General features: G+C 35.3%; 1 protein-coding gene across 1 annotated transcript; it reads left to right on the top strand.

The window, feature by feature from the left end:
• The first annotated feature begins 217 nt into the window (after positions 1–217).
• On the top strand, positions 218–17,370 carry MTHSC70-2 (mitochondrial HSO70 2). The gene is made up of 5 exons (XM_089790962.1): positions 218–462; positions 14,594–14,670; positions 14,813–14,891; positions 15,044–15,610; positions 15,730–17,370. Exons 1-5 carry the CDS (start codon positions 382–384, stop codon positions 16,987–16,989), a joined length of 2,064 nt encoding a protein of 687 aa, XP_089647088.1. The 5' UTR covers positions 218–381; the 3' UTR covers positions 16,990–17,370.
• The last annotated feature ends 1,744 nt before the right edge of the window (positions 17,371–19,114 follow it).

The raw sequence follows: 19,114 nt of genomic DNA, 5'->3' as shown, positions 1-19,114 counted from the left end.
TGACAACAACTTCACAATTTAGTGGGTGTAATTTAACGTAAAAATAATATACAAGAAGATTTTGGATTTTCCATCGTTACTTCGAAATACTATATCGCCCACAAATTCTCGAGGGCTAGGCTTAGAAGCTTCGCCAATCTTCGATTAAAGATGACCGCCGTAGTCGGTTTTAGCCGGTCCAACCGGTATAATAGGCTTCCATATTGCCAGATCAACGAACAAAAGGGTTTCCAACGAGGGCTTTGTAAGGGTTTTAACACGAGAGGATCCAACAACTCGTTCTTCGGTCCGCTAACTCAATATAATTTCTGTAGCAGGATACCTAGGTCAAGTAGATTTTAAGCGCAGATCATAGTCTGGGTTTTGGTGGAAGGTGAAATAATGGCGCTGGGTTCGTTCTTGGTGTCAAGGATCGCCAGGAGCTCTAGCTCGAAGACTGTTGTCTCAAAAGCTATTCATCAGGTTGGTTTCAGAGATGAAACATTTAGTACTGGCTAATACTTGTCGTAAAGCATTTCTAGGGTTTGGAGGAAATGTCTTAATATGACGTCTCTGGGCATCTTTCAAATAAAGATTGTTGTTTTACTCAAAATAATATGCAAGAGTAGTATAGGTCAAACGAAACATTCAATATAAAACACAACGAGAACCCAAATGATTAAAGCGAACCTACATGTTGGAGAGGGTGCGTATTCGTTTTATGGGCTTCTTAAATGTAAGTGTATCTTAGGGCAGACAATTGCAACTCATACCTGTTTTATGTTTAAAATGTTTGAAGTTATTACACCTGACTTTTTTCTTAAATAGTTACCGAGTATATGCGAGAATACTGCTCTCTCTCTTCTCCTTCTCTCTTTTTGTTTTTAATATCTGGGCTGCGTAAGAAACAGCATGGGACCTTGAAGCGTCGTCGAATGCGTGTCCGTCCAACAGCCAGACCAACCAGTCTTCACGTGAGGGCCGATAATATTGCTCTTTTGGTTGGCTTTTAGTTAAACTGAATTAATTTTGACCATCTGTTTTATTGTATCTTTCGGGAGTTAATATACTCCATTTTTTTCTTGTGTGCTCTCCCTCTTTTTGAATTCGTTATGAAATATTTGATTCATGTACTTGCTGTTGTCTTTTGTAGTTTAGTCTGGAGTATACATTTGATAATTTAAGCTCTTTTGATGGTAATATCTATATTTTTGGTTGTATGCTGAGACAAATATTAGTTAATGAGATTGTTATGTAAATATATAATCTGTATCATTCATTCCTTTTATGTCGAGAGGAAGACAAAATTCTTAAGCTCTTGGGGTCGCAATTAAGTACAATTCACCATGTAAAATAGTACCGAAGCTGGATTCAAGAAATACAACATAATTTATTCTACATGAAATAAATTTTTGGGTCACAGGTACAGGAGTTTGCAGTTATTCTCAGGGATTGAAATAATCTGATTTCAGGGAGGTTTTGTGACCAGAGGCCTATGATTCATATTTCTCTGATGATAACGGAAATGAGTATTTGTTTCTCACAAATAGCTGTGGTTCTCTCTCATAAACTGGTTTCCAGGGAAAGGCCACACGACTAGTACTTTTTAGTGATTGTTGCTCTAAATTTCTTGTATCATTTTTTTTCATACCAGGAGGCATTTTGCAATGGCAGTGAGGAGTCTCATGTTGTGGTACTGTAATTAGAAATTCTCTAAATATGTTAGCTAGTTATGGATCAATTAATTGATGTCTAATAATAAATGTATTACCGATGACGCCAATTGATTGTATTTTAAGAAACATATTATGAATGATATCTTTCCAAGGAAAATACAAAATAGCAAAAACAAAAAAAAAGACTAAATTAAGCATTCTATAGAAGTTATTATATAATTCTTGCATTTGTTGGTTTTGTTTTTCATTTTATTAACATTGAAAATAAAATATCTATTTTTCTGATGGTGAAAATCAATAACTTGTTAAGTTGAAATATAATTCTTGCACTTGTTGGTTTTGTTTTTCATTTTATTAACATTGAAAATAAAATATCTATTTACTGATGGTGAAAATCAATAACTTGTTAAGTTGAAAATAAAACTGTTTTTGGGGGAAATGTTAAATAAATAGTGCCTAGCTTCTTCTTAGCTATCTACTTACCTATTTATGTAACATATAGTCCACGTCTTTTCTTAATTATCTACTTACCTATACATGCGAGAACAAATCTGTTTAGTAGTTTAAATGGATATTAACATTAGTATTAATTAATTTCATTTACAAAATTGAAATAAAACAGTTTTGAAGTAAATGTAGGATATAATAATTTGAACCAACAAAAAGAAGTAAGCTGGGTTGGCAGAGGTTTGTAAAGTGGGCTGGGTGAGATTTTTCTTTCTTTTGTTTATCTATTTATTTTTAAATTATCAAGAGCACGCCTAAGGATGTCAGATACATTTATATACTGTACCATCTATTAAAACAAAAATGTTTTTGTAGCTTGATAATGTCTGCAGATTAGAAATGCTGGTGTACAGCATACAAAAACATGCTTGATCACAAAAAATAGAACAGGGAAATAATATAAAAATTGTTATCTGTGATCATTAATTTACATTGAAGATTTATCATTGTCGTTGGAGTTTTGAAAATGTGCAAGCTAGAAAACATAGCCTAGACAGCAAGAAGGATGCCAACATTGTGATCAATTTTGTGATTAGACAAATTTGCAGATGTGTTACACAATTTGTTCATATCTGGTTAACTTTGTTACTATTCTAATATTTTCCATTATTGACTAGTTTTGAAACTATGAAAGCTAGAAACCATAGATTGCATAAGAAAAAGATATTATGATCAGTATGGTGACTAGAAAGAAATGTAGTTTCAATGCATTAAAAAGATTGCTGAGATCGGGTTGAACTTCGTTATTATTTAACTTATAAATATGTTATGTTTAGGCTTACATAAGTTTGTGTTAGTAGGCATATGTATGATAGCCAGGGAGGCTCTTTCTATTTGTCTGTGATGAGAATCGGTGATGTAGGGAGTTTGAGCGTTGGTTTTGATTAAATCAAGCTCTCTTTTCTGTATGGATAAAAGTAAATTACAAATGTATTTTTTTTCTTGTGAATATCTTATAATTTAACTCAAGCTTTTATAATAGCTCAAGGAGCTCACTCTTTTTATACTGTAACTAGGGGTATTTGTCAATTTTGGTGTTCTAAGGATTGGTGCAAAAGTATTTGCATTGCTATAATGTTTGCTATGTACTTTCTAAATGGCAGCGTCCTCTTGTATAAATATAGGAGGAATAAACCAAGAGAAGAGACATGTCCCTCATGAGACATGTCTATTCATCAATATAATCAATATAATGGCAAATATATACGTGATATGTCTATTCATCAATATAATTAATATAATGACAAACATATATATATATATATATATATATATATATATATATATATATATAATACTATTTTTTTGATTTCATAGGTTTATCCTATTGAAGCTACTGAAATATCAACACACCCTCTTGGCTAGGGAGGATAAATACAAGATACGTAATACATTGGTGATATTAGGTATGACAAAGTTTAAAGATGTCTTTGATTAGAAGATATCCACTATTTTGATATCACATATGATATCAACAATATTAGCATTGCCTTCAGAATATCAACATGTGATATTCACCAAAACTTAAGTAATGGTATCCAGAATATCAACACTTGATATTCACCATGTACTCAATAAGGCAATGGTCTATAGAACTTCAACATATGATACTCACCATTTTGATATCACAATTTGAGTATTGGTTTCCATAGTATCAACATATCATATTCATTGAAGATAATCTTTGAGTAATGGCCTCGCAAATGAGATGCAAGATATTCACCAAGTGCTGTGGGTAATGGCATCCAGAACATCAAGTTGTATGATATTCACCACGTATGGCGAGTAATGGCCCCCAGAACATTAAGTCATATGATATTCACCATATACTCTGTGTAATGGCCTTTAGAACATCAATTTGCATAACATTTACCACGTACTCAAAAAAAATGTTTACAAGGTATTTGCACACACATTCTCATAATGCGCACCATATAAACTTCCACCATGCAAAGTATAATCTAGCATGATCTGCATAGACATCAAATATCCATCATAATAGAAAATTAAGTAATTGTAAGATCATCACCTTTCAATAACTTCTGCAAATACAAGTGACATCATTTGGAAGTCGTCACTCCTCATATGTACGCAGGGGGTAGGCCCATTAAAATCACATAGTCATGACATATATTCATGAATCACTATCCTCTTGACTGCTACAATTTATTGATCACCTAAGAATCCATTTTTAATCGCTGATTACTTCCTAATCACCATTGATTTTATTTTGACAACTTCTCTTGAGCACAACCATTTGCTTTGGATGTATTTGTTAACCCCTATCTCCCATTGCCTCCTCCTTATCTCCAAGAGCACAACCAGAAAATGGCATACAGAGCCTATGGGTTATCTCAAAAGAGAGCTTTACACATGAAGAGGCCGAATCTCAGAATAGAGCTTCACGCATGTATGCTTCAGCAAGATGTAAGCAGCTCCCAAAGAGCTTCCAATGGCCACAAACCAATCTTGACTGACAAACTGAATTTATCAATCACTTGCAATGGTTAAATTGTTCCAGGATTTCTTGATACACATGACTTAGACAACAATAATATATTCCGATACTGCAGAGATCTCACAGAGTTGGGATCTTCAATTGGATCTCGAACGGGAGTTTTTGTGTTTTTTTAATGTAGAATCAATATGTGCAATAAGTGACAGTTAATGATACTGACAAGACCCCTGTATGATAGCCAATGGTTTGAGATCTTGGATATACTGAAAGTAAATTGTCTCTGCCACAGCGATGAGTGCAAGCTATTCATGTCACAACAAACTCATAGCAATGATCTAATTGGTAGCTATATGATGCCCATAAATTTATCACTCCAAAGGGATGAAGATATAGAAGACCATAATGTAAGAAGTCACCACCAAAAAAGAGGTCCACGCAAGAGATCATAGCATACTATTTCAGATTGAGTTCAAAAGAAAAATATACATGGTAGTGCTCCACACAATGTAACTCTCGACAAGCTTCCTTGAGTCTATGATTTGATGCTTCTCGCCTGTGAACTGATTCTCGGTTCTGTTGAATGATATCACCACTCTTGCATGAGCCGTTAAGGAACTCAACAAGTCTAACCTGGTTTCTACCCTGCTCTGCAGAATGTCAAAGTAAGCCATCTTGCCACGACTGTCGACATTGCATTGAGACAAATATAGCATATGAATTATGCTCATTAAATGAGAAGACATTGGCAATCATCTATCTGAATTAGCAACATTTTGATACGCTATAATTGCAGTTGCCATTCATACAATCCGACTACCTGATTTTCATTTATTGTAAGTTTGGTTACTATGTGCTAATTCTCTAGACTTCAATCTATTGATGATGCATTTAGTTACAGTTGCAGTTAGCTCTGATATCGCGTTGATGATCTAAGGATCGCTTCTAATGTGTTTGCACTGCCATACTGTTTGGTATGTACTTTCCAAATGGCAGTGTCCTCTTGCATTTGTATGAGGAATAAACCAACAGGAGGGGACATGTCTATTCATCAATATAATTGATATAATGGCAAACTTATACATACATACATACATACATACATACATACATACATCTAGTTATTAGCACAATTAGCACAACTGGCATCTCTTTTTTGTTATTCAACACTGATCTGTGTATTTATTATATTGTATATGATATGTTTGTTCATAACATCTTTTTCATTATCTTTATTGGCCCATGTTTATTTTTATAGCATAAAAGCTTGTACCGGATACTCCAGACATCATCTGTTGTATCTGGGTACAGTTGTATGGGTATTATTAATCATATGTATCTGTCCTAGGCTGTACCTGAGCTTTATCCTTGAATAAGATGCTATTGAATTTGCTGTCATACCCAAGCTCTTTTAAAAAATCAAGTTTTCGTGGTGCAGTACATTTAGCAATTGTTTGCAAAGAAATCCATTGGTTGTATGTACTATTATTCTTCAAAACTATAACATTGACAGTAGGCTTAAAAGACTTTTTTCTACTTCTTAAGTTTTTTACGTCTTTTGTGTTAGAATGATGTAACATCCTCAAGAGTGGCTATATGTGATTTGTTCTTTAAGGTTTTAGCTCACACAAGAGTCGTATAAAAATGCTGAATTGGTAGGAGGTGATCAGTTTATAGCTTGAGCTTGAAAGAGAGTAATGAGTGACAATTATTCGCATTGGTATATATTGAAGGGCTGTTGTTGTGAGATCATAAATAATATAGTGCTTGTGATAAATGGGAGGGATTTCCAAGGATTGTTAGATGCTAAGTGGTCTCATGACCGTTGGAGCTTTAAAAGCTGTTAGAGCTCATGAGGTTTTGAGGTTGTGAGGATTTCTGGAGTGGCTAGGATATCAATAGGTCTCGAGGTTGGCAGGATTGCTTGAGTGGCTAGGATATCAATAGCTCTTGGAAGGGTAAAGGGTGGCAGTAAGAAATTTTCAATGAAAATTTTAAAGCTGAATCATTAGGTATCTGGTTCTTTTGGTTTTCTTGTGCACAAGCAATAGGATAGTGATTGTTAGATGGCATAGTAAAGGGTGGCAGTAAGAAATTTTCAATGAATATTTCAAAGCTGTCATTAGGTATCTGGTTCTTTTGGTTTTCTTGTGCACAAGCAATAGGATAGTGATTGTTAGATGGCATAGTGACTGGCCTTCGAGAGCTCAATGCATGCATACATTGTGAGCTGTGCGATTGTAGAATGCCACAGGAGATCTAAAGATACTTGCAGTCCCTAAGAGTTTTGAAGTTTTAAGTTTCTATGGCAGTCAAAGACTAATCGGAAGTTTTACAGCTGTCTTTGCATCAAGGGAGACTTACTGACTGTTTAGAAAGGTTACAGATTGGTCAGATCTAATTGAGTCAAAAAAGATAATGCAATTAGTAACTAAAATTGTTTGCTGCATCGTTTTGTTACAGGCCTTTAAGAAGGGTTACATGGTACACATGGATGTTTCATAAATTATTGTGTGCTAGCAGCAAAATACAACTTGGGACTTGAGTGAAAAAGAATAGAACATGTGGTCTTCTAGATAAGGTAAAGTGCTTGGCTTTGATAAATGGAATGTTTGATACCAAATAATTTTGCTTGCCATTGAATTAAATTCCATTGAACAAATTGAAGTTGCAATAACTCTCACACTCCCATGAGTTGTTTGATTAATTGAACTCCACAATCATGATTGTTTGATATGACTCAACCACGAAAACCATGGGCCGGGTCTCTGAAAAGACGAAGGGGACCTTTTGAAGGCGATGATGGGTGATGGAAATGTTGCCATTGGTGTCAAAGATGCTCTGTTGAGATTGTTGGTATTTTGTCATTGATATCATTGCATTATAGTTCAATAGATTATCACTATAGCAATTAAAATTGAATATCATTCCTATTCAAGGCAGACCAAGTGCAGAGATATAAGAGATGTGAAAGAGTTATTGAGAATAAAATAATGAGTCATATCTTCCAATAAAAAGATCAATGAAGTTTGAATGAGCAGATCTATGGAGTATTGGAGAAGACTTGTAGAAGATACTGGGACAAATTAAAGAAGCATTCTAGACAGTCCTTTTGAATCAAACATGAGCAGATTTTTGAGTGAATAAGGTGAACTTGAGCAGATTTTTTAAGGAGATTTGAAGTATATAGTGATTTGTGGTTTTCTTCCATTCAGATTACCACTTAAATTGTCATGTCCCCTTTTTGGCACTAGTATTTTGGGCACCAATTTAGTCTATCTCCACATCCGGATAGATTAATGACATTATCTAACAGGATGCCTACCAGTCACAATAGAAATTTAATTTAATTTTCTTCAGAACTTTATAAAGTGCGTGGAATTAAGTCATATTAATGTTATAAAGCTATTTACTTTATAAAATGGCTTTAAGTGACTACAAGACGAAAATGAAGTTCTAATCCCACATTCTTTGCTCCTTGTGTTTTCCCTTACTTCGAGGTTATAAATGAGAGTTTGTTTTGGGATTAGAGAACACACAAGTTTTTATGAAAAGAAAGCTTTTAAGTTCTGGTTGCTTTAATGTGAGTGGTTTAAGACTGTGAGGACGAAACTCCTCTAAGTCTGGGAAAAATTCTATGGAGTTGGACACTACCCCAGCTTCCTTCATTCGAGTATTGCAGTGGTATTGGGCAGGATAATCGGCAAATGAAGTAAGTGCATTTGTTTATTTATGAAGAGTAAAACGTAGTGGGTCTACAGTGATAGAAAATTGCCAAGAAGGCTGTACAGGCAGATTGAACAGAATACACGGACAGTCGGATTTGGGCACTAAGTTCTGAGAGTTTATGAACTCTCCTAGTCTGCACGAAATTTCAGAGCTTCCAAAGGCGTAACACTTCTATTCATACGTTGCAAGGAATATATCATAGTGGCTGGGCACTTAACGTTTTGCTGAAAGGTGAAACTCAGGGATTATTATGCAGTCGGAAATCCAACTGTGAGAGTATCTTGCGTGAAGGGTGGCCTGTTGAGTTGGCACCAGTCAGGCATCTGAACAAGGGTCGGGCAGTCACCACGCCAGTCGAGTTAGCTACAAACAGACGTATATTCCATTCTCAGGCTGAGTTAAGGACAGTCGGCTTTGCATAGGAGCTGGGCATCATAAACATATGGGGTGTCTCAGCCAGCGCAAACAACAGAGGTCTAAATCCATGGTTATACGGGTCTGTTCACAACCCCATTCTGCCTTTCATATTGAAACGTGGTTGACTGTTGCTTACAGCTTACGTATGGTCTTCTTTACATATTGTTAGGTATGCAATGTTTAGTACTACCAAATTTGTAATCTCAGAATGATTGTTTGGGTTGGTTTCTAATGTTATTATACTCCAAAATTTAGCTTCAGGAAACATTGATTTATACTGGTGTAACTGTTCTGAGTTTTCTTCATAATAATTGTATTCAAATACTTCAAGTGGTTTGGATTTTTAGTGCTCAGAATTTGGTAGTACCTACATACAGTGGTAATAGAACTGTTACAGGAGGTCTGAGAACTGTTTAACAAAATTACATCTCATATATTCAGTCACACGTTGGTTAAAAATTACGTCTCAGAATATTACATAAATATTCTGTTATTGTGTTCATATGTGCATGATTATTAAGACACATCAGAGCAGGGATACAAAGTAAACCTGAGCAGATTTTTAAATGAGATTCAAGTATAGTGACTGAGAATGGTCATGGTTTTCTTCCATTTGGATTTTTACGTAAAATATTGTGTTATTCTGTTCTTATGTGCATGATATATTTAATTATAGTAATAGATGCTATTGTGATGGATGAAGTTTACAATGGGAAATATATTCGTTTCACTGATTCATACCCTCCCCTAGTATAATCGTGTGCTCTTCAGGTGGCTTCTAAATAATGGCCATGGATGTGGTGCCAGGTTTCTGCACACACTAAATTTAAGGTGCACTGGACAAGTAAAGGAGATTTAGGCATGTGATCCAGACCGCTATTGGGAGTTGGAGCCTATCAAGAAATATTTGACAGCATTAAGGCTATTTGCTCAAAGTTGAACAAGTTTAAGGGATTCCTTTAATCATGGCATCAATTCTTAAACTGTAATGACAGCTATAAGCATTTTGAGCCATAATTTGATTGATGGCTTCACCTAGGTATCAATAATGTAAATTGTCAATGTATAAGCAAGTCACAAACTTTTAGGGGTGGCTTCATTTTGTGGTGAAAACTTTGAGATTGAGACTGCAGAGTTATATTGCCAATATGATCTTCTAGTACAAGAAAATCCAATCTTATAACTACAAAATTTGAGCTTTTTAAAGGGAGTTACTATGTTTCTAGGTTGAGTATGATGTCTTGGAATCCATATTATATGTGTGTGTGTGTGTGTGTGTGTGTGTGTGTAGATATATGTCTATATATAATATATATGTATGTATGCATATGTATCTGTTTGTGTGTAAGTAACATTCATATATTTAATATGTCTAAATGTTATACAATTCCAATAGTATATCATAATTTAATCAAATTATAGAAAGAATTTAAGAAAGCTAATATTGATATATATTATAATTTGTAAAATTAATGTATGATATTACAATATAATAATTAAGTTATAAAAAATAAAATTAGTCAGTAATAAATATTAATGCATGTAATGTAACTATTATTTTTCAATTTCTTAATCATGATCTTAATACAATATTGAATTTATGAACGTGGGTTTTCAATTCATCCAGTTGGAAGTGGTAGCAAACACTCAACTCAAAATGATCCAGATGTAGTTGATTCCTAATACGAGTGTTTTAGCCCATTATGGGTGAAATGAAGGACAATCTCTTGCAAATGAATGTCCGGGTTCTGAAGATGCTCATTGAAGTAGAGTTATTAAAGAAAACCTGAAGTTACAGAATTTCAAGTGTGTTAATCTAGGGTAAAGGAAATTTACCAAGACACGGGGCAGATTCATCCCACAAATAATGATCAGTGAAATTGGTCTTTATAGTAAGAAAAAAGTTGAAATTTGTAGCATTAGCATGAAAAAGCTCTGAAATTGATTACAGTCACCCCATATGAGCATACTAGGATATGGACAGACCTTGTACATATCCCATGTGAATTGGATCTGGGCCAGAGCAGACCTGATCTGGTTGGTCTAGGGGTTTTAACTGGTAATTGAGGAGAATTGCACCAAGTTAGCTTCATTCATTAGAACATTTCAAGATAGCTTCAAACTTGTGAGTCAATTTAATTCAAAGACTAGCTAGAAACAAGGAATCCAGTTACAATTAAATAGGAATACTATGAGACCAAATAGTAGTAAGGGTTGGCCTTGGTTTGCAGATTAATAGTCTGTACACTTCCAGGAAAATAAAATAAAATTGGATTACTCATCACATATTATTGAAATTGAAGTACCCGAAGAGCTGATCAGATCCCTTAATGTATTATTATAGTTGGACATGAATGCTGCTTGTACTTTGTCAAGATTACACTATCAACTTTATCTCCTAGCAATTTTTTCATAATTTATTTAGTTTCTTTCAGTACATTTATTTTACTGTTTTGAACAAGAATATGAAGATTGTGTTAGCATGAATGCCGATGATACTACTTTGGGGGAGTATAATAAGCAGTGGAAAGTATTGACATGTTGCATTCATGACTTGTGTTTGTTATTGATGTCAACATAGTATGGTTTCTGTAAAGGCTGGCTGAGTAGTAGACAAAGATCTTAGTCGTATGGACAGTGGTTTGATTGTTTGGTGACGCGCGGTCATGGACATGTTTAGCACAGTGTTTTGATGACGTGGTTCAGTGTTCAGAGTCTAAGTTGAAGATGTGCAGATATTGTACTTGATTTCCTGAGAGCAGTGCAGAGACAAAGTAGTAGGAAAGCGGTTCTTGATGTTTGTTTGATATCTTTTATTTGAGATGTAATGAGAAGATGCGCAATAAGGGGGGATAGAGGACAATTTGTTGGTGACGTCAGCAAGTGCGCAAGCCCTAGTATTGCATGTGTGAAGTTTTGTATAGACTGTGAGTCGATAGTGCTATTGTACTTTTAATTAATTAATTATCTTAGAATAATTAATTGGGAAAGCCTCAAGGCCTACTCAAGGAATTATTTTGAAGATATGATATAAAGGAAAGATGTTTTCCTTGTTTGTAATAAGAGTATGAGTGTTGTGATCATTGTATGAAGTGTGAAGTGCAAAAAAGAGTAGAGGGTTTGGTGAATGTGAGTAAGCAATCCAAGGGATTATTGGATCCGAGATTTGTGATCTGGGTACAAGATTAGGAGGAGCAGAGGTTCGGTTAACAGGACAAAGATGAAGTACATTTCATTCTATTATTCTGCAAGGAATAATACAAAGATCATTTGGACAGTGGGTTCATTGGTCTTATCCTTGAAGTTGTTTGGGTAGTCGGTCCAATTGTCTTCCACAACTCCTAATAGGGTTGTTTGAACTCCTAACCAGGTTGGAATCTCCTAATAGGGATTCAAAGTCTCCTAACATAGGGACTCATATGTATTGAATGTATTCATAGATTCCTAACAGGGTCCATCCTCTAACAATGAATATTTATATTAGTACATCATTTTGTGGGTACCATCCCCACTGAGGTTTTCCCTCTGATCAAGGGTTTCCCTAGTTAACATATCTGGTGTTATCGTGTATGAGTATCTTGTTGTGGTTTGTGATTATATTGCTCATATGGTTAAGCTTGTTTAAGGTTGATAATAGTGATAATAGTTGGATAACTGATTCACCTCCAACCCCTCTTAATTATATTGGTGGAATATATATTCTAACAGATTGTTCTCTGACCAAGCATCTTGTGCCTCCTGATGCCCCCTCCAGCGCTTTAGGTAGTAGTGAACTTTTTATCTATCACTTGTATCTCCAGACATACGAAGGCATGGCAATCAAATTTTATTCAGACAATGAATTTTATGGCTACAAGTTCTATGCACCTTGATATTAGTTAAGCATCATAAACATAATTAATACATGTAGACCATAAGTTTGTAGATATCGCTGGTTTTTGACATAAGTCAATCCATGCACCAAGCTTGATTTCTGCCAACTCAAGCAAAGTATAGAACCCTCTTCTCAGACATTCTGGAACCTAACACTTGTTAGCTCAACTCAAATCTATTTGTGTCACTAATTAAAGTCAACATCCAAACTAAAGTGAGACTCACATCCACAGGGTGGGAGGTCTACAACCACTTCCTGGAGGGCTATGGCTTCCCTAATGATTCCAAGCACATGAAAGTGAGGGAATTTGGCTAAAATTGACATGGCCCACCACAATGAATATAACCAGTTACAACCATAACGACTGTCTGAGTTATAACTCTCTCCCTACAACTAGGCGTGGAGATCCACTCTCTGCTTCTTGGCCACAACCAGTTGACAGTGGTTAAACAAATTGGTAGTTTTATCCGATGAAGTATTCCTGTCATTTGCTTCATGTAGATGACAAACACATGATTCCATTTGCTAGAATCACATTAATTTGTTTAAATACTACCAGGCCCTATTATCTACATCTACCTTATTAAAACCTTTCATTTCTCTTTTTGTGATGATTTTCAATATCTGCACTTGAATGTTTATGGTTTCAGCAGTAATAATTGGTTGATTCTTCTTGATATATATATTTATTTCTGAGATTTCTCCTTGAATTTCATTGGCAGAATTAAGCGGTACACAGATTTTTCATAATAATTCTCTGGGTTTTTTTGGCCACAACCAGTTGACAGTGGTTAAACAGATTGGTAGTTTTATCCAATGAAGTATTCCTGTCATTGGCTTCGTGTAGATGGCAAACACATAATTATCTACATCTACCTTATTAAAGCCTTTCATTTCTGATTGTTAGTTTTATCCAAAAAAGTATTCCTGTCATTGGCTTCGTATAGATGGCAAACACATGATTATCTACATCTACCTTATTAAAGCCTTTCATTTCTCTTTTTATGATGATTTTCAATTTCTGCACTTGTATGCTTATGGTTTCAGCAGTAATAATTGGTTGATTCTTCTTGATATATATATATCTGAGATTTCTCCTTGAATCTTATTGGCAGAATTAAGCGGTACACAGATTTTTCATAATAATTCTCCAGGGTTTCTTTTATTGAAATTATTTTATTCCTTGGACTTTCTGAACCATGGAACTGCTGACTTCACTTGATTGGATTTTCTTCTGATGTTGCACTCAAGCTGGTGCTTTTGCCTATTTCTATGTTCACAAAATTCTTCCATTGTCTAAACTCATTCCCTCAAGATTTATTATTCTTAGGCTATGTCTTGGTACTTATGCAATGTGGTTACTCCTGCGATTTTGACTGTGAACACTTGGCTTCTTGGTTTACTTCTCCGTTGAGGTGCTTGTGTACTGTCATTAGACACCATTTGATTTCTTTTTGAAATAGATCTCTCCTCTGCCTAGTTGGTTTAGCTCAATCCTTCGGCAATTAAATTTATGACATCTATGCATTTGGAACATAAAAAATATAGCATATTATCCAAGTTGCACATTGTAAACACTAATATGATTGCAATATTAACAATACCTTTGAACATCACTGATTAGCATAATCTGAATGATGTGTTTTGATTATCAATTACAATATCCACCATCAGATAAGTGGCCATTATAGAATGTCAATGAAGATACAATATCTATACATCCATTTAGTGATGCCTACCATATTCTTATTTTACGCAGTACTATAAGTATTAATGTATTTATATATGCATAATATAAATGGAAACATCATGATAGACAATTATGAAAACCAAATTTATGGTGTGTGATACTATGAAGTAGAAACTCTATTTGGCATGAATACATTATGTGGGGGAGATGTTCGACTTGGAATTTGTTGTCATGATCCTTAAGATAAGATTCTGGTTTTTGTGCAGGCCACTCAGAGTCTCAAGTTTTCAAACCCTGAGGCTGCTCTGCTACAGAGATGGGCAAGGGGAGCAAGAGCTTTTAGGTTTGCACTAATGATTTCTTTTAGCAAATTCAAGGATAATTTTCTATTGTTATTTTTCCCGTTGTATACTTTTGCTGTTTTCTCTTGGATTGTAAATTTGTAAGTGCTAAGTTTAGTATTTTTTTACCTTTACTATCTGCAGCTCTAAGCCAGCTGGCAATGATGTTATTGGTATTGATCTGGGGACAACAAATTCATGTGTTGCTGTTATGGAAGGAAAGGTTAGCTGTTCCAAGCTTGACTCTCCTCTTAGGTGATATAGTTGAGAAGTAGTCCTATTGAATCCAGTGCTTTTGTTTGCAACTTCTGATTTAATTTTATTACCATTTCTGACTTAATTTTATTGTTTGAATTATTAATTGGATGACTGAAGACTCCCAAAGTAATAGAGAATTCAGAAGGTGCACGAACAACACCATCTGTAGTGGCCTTTAATCAGAAAGGAGAGCTTCTTGTAGGCACTCCTGCTAAGCGTCAAGCTGTCACGAATCCTACAAATACTGTGTTTGGAACAAAGCGATTGATAGGAAGACGCTTTGATGATCCCCAAACACAGAAAGAGATGAAGATGGTTCCATACAAAATTGTTAGAGCAACCAATGGTGATGCATGGGTTGAAGTAAACGGGCAACAATACTCCCCTAGTCAGATTGGGGCATTTGTTTTGACGAAAATGAAAGAAACTGCAGAAGCTTATCTTGGTAAGTCTGTCTCAAGTGCAGTTGTTACAGTTCCAGCTTACTTCAATGATGCCCAGCGACAGGCAACCAAAGATGCTGGAAAAATTGCTGGGTTGGATGTGAAGAGAATTATCAATGAGCCAACAGCAGCTGCACTTTCATATGGAATGAACAACAAAGAAGGTTTGATTGCTGTTTTTGATTTGGGTGGAGGAACTTTTGACGTGTCAATCCTGGAAATTTCAAGTGGTGTTTTTGAGGTCAGCTACTATGCATGCAATATTACAGCTGTTGTGCTTTTGTTTGGGCATTGTCAATTTAATTTTACAAGCATGTGGAATATTTTCTGTTGTAGATTTACATATGTTATTTACTGCAGGTGAAAGCTACCAATGGTGATACATTCTTAGGTGGAGAAGACTTTGATAACACTCTACTCGACTTTTTGGTTGCTGAATTTAAGAGATCTGAAGGCATTGACTTGTCCAAGGACAGGTTAGCCTTGCAAAGGCTCCGCGAGGCTGCAGAGAAAGCTAAGGTAGAGCTTTCTTCCTCTTCACAGACGGATATTAATCTGCCTTTCATCACAGCAGATGCATCTGGGGCCAAGCACTTGAATATTACTTTAACTCGATCAAAATTTGAGAATTTGGTTAATCACCTTATTGAGCGAACCAGAGAACCTTGCAAGAGTTGCCTAAAAGATGCAGGCATCTCAATAAAAGAAGTGGATGAAGTGCTGCTCGTAGGAGGAATGACAAGAGTTCCAAAGGTTCAAGAAGTTGTTTCTGAGATCTTTGGCAAACAGCCAAGCAAAGGTGTTAACCCAGATGAGGCTGTTGCTATGGGAGCTGCTATTCAAGGTGGTATACTCCGTGGTGATGTAAAGGAACTGTTACTCTTGGATGTCACACCTCTATCCCTAGGAATCGAAACTCTTGGTGGAGTTTTTACAAGGCTCATTAGCAGAAATACAACAATTCCAACCAAGAAAAGTCAGGTCTTTTCGACTGCTGCAGATGGTCAGACTCAGGTAGGAGTCAGGGTATTGCAAGGTGAGCGTGAGATGGCTTCAGACAACAAACTTTTAGGGGAGTTTGAGCTAGTTGGTATTCCTCCAGCTCCCAGGGGTGTGCCCCAAATTGAAGTCACGTTTGACATAGATGCTAATGGCATTGTTACTGTGAGTGCAAAAGATAAAGCCACTAATAAAGAGCAGGCCATTACAATCAAGTCATCTGGAGGACTGTCGGAAGATGAGATTCAAAAGATGGTTAGAGAGGCTGAGTTACATGCTCAGAAAGATCAGGAAAAGAAGAAACTAATCGATGCTAGGAACAGTGCAGACAACACAATTTACAGTGTAGAGAAGAGTTTGAGTGACCACAGGGATAAAATTCCTTCAGAAGTAGTCTCTGAAATAGAGTCAGCTGTAGCTGATCTAAAGAAGGCAATGTCTAATGATAATGTTGATGAGATCACCGCAAAAACGGATGCAGCAACTAAAGCATCTTTGAAAATAGGCCAGCATATCAACCAACAATCGGGTGGGTCATCTCCTGGTTCACAAGGTGGTTCTGAAGGTGGCTCTCAAGGGCCGGACGCTCCCGAGGCTGAATATGAAGAGGTTAAGAAGTGAGGTAACAATCAGGAGTCTGCCACATTCAGGGAATGTAATTCCTACAGTGGTAATTTAGAGTTTTCATAAGTGAATATTAGATGTGCTTTCTGTAGAAATTTTCACGAGGTTAAATCCTATAACAATTTTCCACGAAATGTTAAGTTACAGTTTAGATATCCACTTCCTATATATTGTTTCTGTAGAAGTAATGCCATTGCCGATTCATGTCATTAATGCCCTCAGTGGTACAGAAGTGAGAACTCTTATTTGTTTTTTAAAGCTAAAATTCAAATAGCATTTGAATATAGCAATAAGGTGATAGATAAATCCTAAAATCATAATCCAATATTATTCATTTTGAGATTTTGGATATAATTGATTATATGGTTATGTGAGAAACGCGGGTCATATGAATATGTTTTGTTGCTATCATTAAATTTCATTCTTTTAAATTTTTTTTTGTATTTATCTTCTCAAAAATTTGAAGGCTTTTTACATGAGCCGATAAATAGGCACATGGGAGAACTTTGTGTTGAATGGATCTGTTTCTCGTTATATTTACTTGGCAGTATAGGTCTGAGATCTCGTGTCTTTAAACTATGTTGATATTACATTCTGCTAATAGGCAACCAGATATTATGAGCAATCATAATATGAAAATACATTAATTTGATCTGTATAATAAAAGCTTAGTATTTGGCTGTAGAATATGAATGGTAGATGTTTGCACTAAACCAATCTCTTCCCATTGAGCTCAAGAATCAAAGGAAAACCTCACAATCCTTGGTTTTTATAATAGTAATATTAGGAATATCTTATGATAGCGGCTCTTGATTTGTAGTTTTAGGCCTTCCTTTCCAGATGAAGAAAATTGTTGAAATTTTCGTCCGGGAAAAGGCTATTTCTTATTTCAGGTGTTGGGCATTGTATCAGCAAATACGTCTACTTGCTAAATTTATCTAGATATTAGCCATTTTTTGATATTAGCCATTTTTTGTGTGAATTATGGGTTCTGTCCGGTACGCTTTCAAAGCTAGGATGAACATGGTGAATATGTACCTTATTAAATCATACATTAGATTATGTTACAAATTTTCATTAATGACATTTAAATTGTTTTAGTAAGATATCCAAATTTCAAATTTGCATTCAACACTGAGCATTGAAATGTCTTTCATATCATTCTTCTGTTCTGCTTTCGAGTGATTAAAGCATATATTTGTTCAGACTTTCGTGGAGGTATGGTCAATCCGTGATTATTTCACGAGTAAGTGGAAGTGGGATATTTCTCGTACGTAGGTGAGAATGTGCAACAAGACCTAGATCGTAGTATGCAAGACCTAAAAACGTGCTGGGATATGTCTCGTACAGGTGAGAATGTGCAACAAGACCTAGATATTAGTATGCAGACCGAAAAACATGCTCAGGCATACAATTCCGTTTCCAATTTATCTGATGTTATTTTTCCCTATATTCACACCAAGGGACGGCAAGGGTGTTACGAATTATTGCTCACATGCATTTAAAATAATCTTGGTGTGCAAGGTAAAGTGAGTTATAATAAGAACTTGTGAAATTATGGTAGTTGCAAATTCTGTTGCTTGGTATAAATATTAGAATATGATGTGTGGATAAATGTAGTATGGAATTGTAATATTCAATTTGTTAGAACTTGTTATGATCACAGTAAGCTATACTAGTTCTCTCATAGTTGAAGAAATAATAATCACATGCATGCATGTATGTATATATGTGTGTATATATGAAAGATAAAGATACGAGCATTGTTTTAGATTGAATTTTTTTTCCCCCACTTGTCCATATTTCTTCTAGGTATCCTGGTTTAATTTGGCCTTTTACATCTTATTCTCCAAAGAATTAATCAACACTAAAACGATTATATGAAATAAGTGTGGGCTTAAATATGGTTTAGTAGGATAAAAGAAATATTTTGCTCTCTTCTTTCTTATAATGTCAAATACTCGAGAAAATGTTGACAAACTTTGTGTTAGGAAATTGATCGATTTTTTTTTTTACTTATCATATATATACACCTCCAACATTCACCTGACCTCTAATACTCCTTTCATCTCCTTGGCTTGAATTAAATCCTTGCGTGAACTTTGATGCTGGATCAAACTTT

This window comes from Cupressus sempervirens, chromosome 7, assembly GCF_028749045.1.
Source record: "Cupressus sempervirens isolate cs-2001-9-10 chromosome 7, ASM2874904v1, whole genome shotgun sequence".
NCBI lineage: Eukaryota > Viridiplantae > Streptophyta > Pinopsida > Cupressales > Cupressaceae > Cupressus > Cupressus sempervirens.
This window is presented reverse-complemented; position numbering and strand designations above follow the sequence as displayed.

What these genes read in the sequence shown, in the direction of transcription:
- MTHSC70-2 (XM_089790962.1), top strand. Translation starts at nt 382, where the DNA reads ATGGCGCTGGGTTCGTTCTTGGTGTCAAGGATCGCCAGGAGCTCTAGC. An exon ending in AGGGGAGCAAGAGCTTTTAG is followed by an intron (nt 14,671 to 14,812) that starts GTTTGCACTAAT and finishes TACTATCTGCAG; the next exon opens with CTCTAAGCCAGCTGGCAATG. An exon ending in TTTCAAGTGGTGTTTTTGAG is followed by an intron (nt 15,611 to 15,729) that starts GTCAGCTACTAT and finishes TATTTACTGCAG; the next exon opens with GTGAAAGCTACCAATGGTGA.